Below are 5,909 nucleotides of genomic sequence, written 5' to 3'. Positions count from 1 at the left end.
ATCGCCTCCAGCAGCTTTTCAAAATTGGCCTTGTCTTTGTCGTTCTTATTCCGAACCAACAAATTCACCGACGGAATGCCCTCCTCACCGTCCTTCTCGATCTTCTTCTTGCTGATCAGGAAAAGATTGACTTTTCGCACAGCACCGTAATCGTATCGGTCAAGATTTTTTTTTTTTTTGCTCGTTTCGTGCCCGGAAGGGCAAAGGCCGGAAATGGATCGGAAACGCCACGTCGTACCTTCCGCCGGTCAGGACTCGCACAACCGTCTATTCGGCGAAGTGAACCGCCCTTACACACCGGCCAAGAATCACATGAAGAGCAATCTGCCCATCGGAAGCGACGCCACGCATTGGGCAAAACCCAACGGCCACAGCAATGGCTCCAGCAAGACATCATCGTCGAATGGACATCATCAGAATGGAAACGGAGTCACACATACCAACGGCCATAGCAGCAATGGGAGCAACGGTAACACTGCCAATGGACACAACAACGGTACTTCCACAACATCAGTGCCATCCCAGAATAGATCATCTCCTAGCATTCAGGGTGGTGAGCGAACATGATGAAGAAGAAGAAAATGGCTTTATCACAGAGCCCCGTTTCGGAACGAGTGTATTGTTGATGGACCTGGCCTACGATTCAATATTGGTTTCTGTTATGATAAGTATCAGAAAAAAAGTAAAGTAAGTAGCACGATCTTCATCGAAATGTAAGTATTATTTACAATAATCATAACAATCAACTTGTATATACATTGAAATACATATTTAAAAGGGAAGGGACGGTCCAACAGGGCACCCGATTGAAGCGATTTGGACGGGGAGAGTGGGAATGCCAGCTCCCTGTTGATAACATTTCGTGAATAAAGGGCGGGCTCTTCTCCCCACTCATTGAGGCATCTTCCTGTTTGGGGGCTTGTCTTTTTGACCAATTGACTGATCAGTTGCTGGAAGGAGATTCTTTATTGTTCCATAGATGCGTATAGGCGACTTTGTGTATCGATCTACCCAATCCATGTTTGGCCCTTCATACAGCGACATGTTGAGGACAATCAAAGGTTATTAAGCTTGATCAAGACAAACAGAGAAGAGGGCCCACTGCTGTCGGACTTAATTTCCGTGCTACAATGGTTGGTAAACCACTATCATCATATCATCATCAGCACCGTAATCGTATCGGTCAGCTCGTGTCCCAGCAGCCAGGTCTGCCACGCGGTTGATTTTCTGTGGATGATTTTCTCGTCTACGCCAACCGCCGTCAGAATTCAATCCACATCAACTTTTCCCATGGTCTCTGGTTTCTTCCAGTTGGCGTAGAAGCGTTTTATTCGTCGGTAGAAGGAATCCTTATCGAGCACGATAATAGACATTTTCGGGGCCGTTCCGATTGCAAACTTAAACATTCAAGCTGTCAGAAATACCGGGTTGCCAAGTATACCATAATATTCGCATTTTTTTTTACCGCAGCTTTCTCTATGTTCTGCACTGCTGGCACAATCGGCACACCAGCGGCATACTGAGAAAATTTTTAACCCAAGAGTGTTTTGAGTTTTGAGAATAGTTCAAAACCGTAGAAAATAACTTACTCTTCGGTGAAATGACCCAAACGGAATAAACTGCCAACTAATTTCAACCCACAGTCATATGTAGAAATACGAAAAAATGGAACAAGAATTACAGTGATGAATTTATCAACGGGTGTAGAAATGGATAGACATATCAATCATGCCAAATGTTTAAAATTTAACAATCCTTTGAACAGTATTATTAGTACAGAATCCACCATCGACGATACCGAACCTGAAACTGTAAGTGAAGCTCAACCGTCTAGTACCAACAACGATGTTACTGAAGAGCTTTCAGCCTTTCCTCAAGAGAAACGTAGTGTTCGTGAGATACAAAAGCCTGCATATTTCAATGATTTCTTTCTTTATAAGTGTTTTCTTTTAGATTAAAATTTAGAATAAAATCATTTTCCTGAATTGCTTAAACATTATCAAAACTAAATAAATATTTCCATATATTTACCAAATAAATATAATTCCAGGCCCATGGATCGCATCTCATAACTCCACCACCACTACCCAAGGAACTGGTTGAGGCCTACGTCAAGCTTGACAGTCATCCAGAGGCCCATCACGAAGAACCAGAAAGCTACAAAGGTCACTAAGTAGAGGCCGTGAGCTAGAAATTATGTCCTACATGCGTGCCAGATGAGTAACATGCCAATATGTGATAGTCTATCCGATTGTCTGCCAGATAGTGCCTAGTGAATTTTTTTTATAGCTGCTATTTTCAAATTCAATAGGAAAATATAAATAAATGAAATATTAAAAGAAATAGCCTTAGCTGTTGTATTACTCAATGTGGGTACGTACACTAGGGTGCATATGAAATGTATGGGAAAAAATACAATCCAATATTTCAAACCGACCATATACAAAAAGTTTATGGGCTCGAAAAAAAAACCCTATGGGTCCATCTCAACTGACCTAAAAAATGCATCGAACCTCTCCTATTTGAACCATAATTGATAAGCCTACTTACTGTAGGCCAAAACTAAAAAATCAAAAGTTTTATGCCAATCAGCCAACCTCCTGGTTCTGGAGACTGCCCCTCCCCTTTTTTCCCCATTTTAATAAGCGCCAATTTTAATCTTTACTTTTCTCTGAAACCAATAAATATTCAAACGACATTGGGTACCCTTTTTGACTCCCGATACAAGGCAGGATTTTATGCATGCGGCTGTAATGTTAAATAAACATACAGTGGGAAAATTTTTAAACAGATACTGCGTTGCGTTGCGTTCTTAATAGAGTAATTCGGAGATGGCATTCTGGCAACTTTCAGGTATCTAAATACTTCAACATTCTTATTATGATTGCTTAAGGAAAACTATTTGGGAGTAAATAGTTCTCCCATCAAAGTTCAGGACAGGAAAAGCAGGCGGTGTGACGATAGAAATTGTTTTTTGTTTTTTTTTAGGAGCTTGGGAATAAACCCACGATCTTCTTCTCAGTAAGAAAAAACGGCTGATTGTACAAACTTAGTAGGCATAGCATAATAAATCTGGCACTTGAATCGTTCTTCTAGAGCAAGACAGTTGAGTATTATTTAGCATTGTTACAACTAGGTCAAGGTCTAGGTCCAGCTAGGTCAAGGTCTAGGTCCAGTAGAGGTAAAAAAGGCTAACAAAGAGATGGATATAGGACTTCATAATGAATTTAAATCCAAGGTTGCAAAACATATCTTTACAACAGGCACAATTTGACAAAGGATAACATTAATATCGTATATCCTTCACCTTGGAAACTAGACGTAGCAGAAAGTTTATAAATATTTAAACATAATCCATCAACATTGCTTAATAGAGATCAAGGAAACGGATACTCGAGACTCTTAAGCATGCTGCCTAAAACCACACATTGTAGCACGCATCTACCTGTTGGAGACTAAATTTAGGTACCTGGTTAGGTAAATTGTGACATGGCAGTGGATAGTTGTTTTTTAGTACCTAATGATTAGTATATAATTCGTAGATAAAAGATGGATTCTTCAGTGATGTTGAGTACTAGGCACTGATGAAGTCTGCAAGTAGTAGAAGAAATACGAATATCTGTCAAAACATAAGCAATTATAACGGAATTAAAAGGAAATAAACCAACACACTCAAGGCTCTTCATAAAGGGATTCCGTTAAGAGGTTCAACAAATTTAAAAGAGGGAAATGGCGCTGGTATGGCCGCAATGTTTGGTGAATTTGTTATGTGTACTGAAAGATCTCGTGCGAACGGTGTGTGCTCAAGACTACAGCAGAATCTGTTCACCACAATTGAGAGGCAATGTAAGTTGCTCCATATGAGCTCCTCTAGGGAAACCATGAGAAGTACCCTATTTGCAAATGTTATTCTTGCAATTACAGAGTTACTAAGAACTGAAGCCAAATACCACATACGTATTTAAAATAATTACGTTCTGTAGTAGAGTCAGGTTTTTTGATTTGAGTATGTTTTTCGAATGGCTTCTTCCCAGTTGAAATCGATAGTTTATTTTTAACGAGTAGGTTACACCAAAAACCTTAACTGATTCTTTACTGACCGGCCACGCTGGTTGATGTTCTCCTCGTTGTCTTCCAATATTTACTGCTATCGTCTTGCTGGCGTTCAAAACTGCTCCTAAGTCTTCATGGAGCTCCGAAATCAAAAAAAGCTTGTTTGACACGATACAATTTGTTATCATATACAATGATAATCGAAATGTCTTCCGCTTAGGCAACTACTAGCTCCATAGGGTCGTTGCAGATAGAAGATAGTTTTTCCAGGAGGGGATGTAGGTATAGTACAAAAAGGTGCATACTAAGGGGGTACTTGGCGTACGAAACGAAGGATAGGGAATTCAGGAGAGAGATTTCCGTTAATAAGTAACTGTGAACACGAGGTGGACATAATCTTCTCGAGAAGTGAAATAAATGAGGGATTTAAACACATGCAACATCACAAGCAAGAGAAAACCGTGATCAACACTATCAAAAGCATGGTCTAGATAAAAGGATATCAGTTTGCCTGATTTCTTTCTGCAGTTGAGTTAAACTATTCAGTCTTTGATGCAGTGTACTGCTTCGAATATATTCCTTTTTGAATTTGAGCACGTTTGGTTTGGAGTTAACAACCTGTTATCCTCCATTACTTTACTTAGTCTATGTTTCATGATCCTTGCAAGAATTTTATAATCGAAGTTTAATAGAGAAATTGGGTGATACGCTTTGATTGACTCTTCGGTAGTTTTTTTTTCTCACAAAGAACCACAACTCCTTGCATGAATTTTTCGTGCACGTTCTCTTGCAATGCTTCATTGAAAATCAAGTTCAATTTAAGGTGTATGATCTCGAAGGCCTTGAGGTAAAACTCCTTTGGCAGGCCATCACTTCCTGGTGATTTCTCCGATGCACTTGATTTGATGTCATAGAATATGTCGGTTGTTGTAATTTCATCCATCAAATGGTTGTTCGATTCCGAGTCATCAGGATTTGTCCGATTACATGGGAAATGCGTAGAAGGCTGTACGATCACTGCGGAGTAGAAGTTCTTGAAATATTCAATAACATGATTCTCCACATGAGATGAATGAGTCAGAAATTGGTCTTGATGTCGAATAGAGCTAATGGTGCTTTTCTTCTTTTTTTGGATTATGCCACTAAGTTGAAAGGTTGAAACTTTTTCGCCAGCAATAAACTTGTCATTTATCCGCTCAAATGCCTTTGAAAATTGACTTTGCAGCTGCAACATTTTTGCTTTCATCTGGCTTACCTCGATTCTTCCGTTTGAATTTTGAAAACAATTGTCATAAGCAACTTTCAATTGACAATAAAGTTGGTCGTTTGTTGCATGAAACTTACGAAACTTTTCGTTAGTTTTCCAGCTAAAATGCCACGTATTTTCGGCTTTGCAAGGTCAATCCACAACCTCATCCAGCTGTCATAGTTCCTTCTTTCGCGCAACCATCGATTCTATTTGCTTGAAAAAGTGTATTCAAATTAAAGTTGCGTTTATTCTCTTTGTTTCAATACGACAGAAAAACAATACAAATCAGTAAAAATAATTGGAAACATCCATGTAGCATTGATGTTTACATTTAGCTTCAATGCAGATGTCAATGCTTCGAAATATATCTTCTTAAGAACATTACTTTCGATATTCAGTAAACGAAAAAAAAAACTCAGCCATTCACCAGTTATCGATGTCCTCAATGGCCCTAATTTGCAATTTATCAAACTTTGACTATGTGTTTAGTATTACTTCTGCGTGAAGTCAACGATTTACATAGTTGAAGATGCTAATTTTCAAATATCAGACTAAAGTGGTAATTTTTATACGATAGATGAGGAGATGAAAGTATAGAATTGATAGT

At 39.0% G+C, this 5,909-nt stretch overlaps 1 protein-coding gene across 1 annotated transcript; it reads left to right on the top strand.

Annotated features, from left to right (window-relative positions):
- The first annotated feature begins 213 nt into the window (after positions 1 to 213).
- On the top strand, positions 214 to 567 carry LOC135703949 (microtubule-associated protein Jupiter-like). The gene has a single exon (XM_065225304.1). The coding sequence runs from the start codon at positions 214 to 216 to the stop codon at positions 565 to 567; it is 354 nt and encodes a 117-aa protein (XP_065081376.1).
- Positions 568 to 5,909: the final 5,342 nt, after the last annotated feature.

The sequence above is a fragment of the Ochlerotatus camptorhynchus genome, unplaced genomic scaffold (genome assembly GCF_037179485.1).
Source record: "Ochlerotatus camptorhynchus isolate MF236.1 unplaced genomic scaffold, CSIRO-AGI_Acam_v1.1 ptg000225l, whole genome shotgun sequence".
Taxonomy (NCBI): Eukaryota; Metazoa; Arthropoda; class Insecta; order Diptera; family Culicidae; genus Ochlerotatus; species Ochlerotatus camptorhynchus.
The sequence above is the reverse complement of the archived record's forward strand: the minus strand, read 5'-3'. Positions and strand labels throughout refer to the sequence as shown.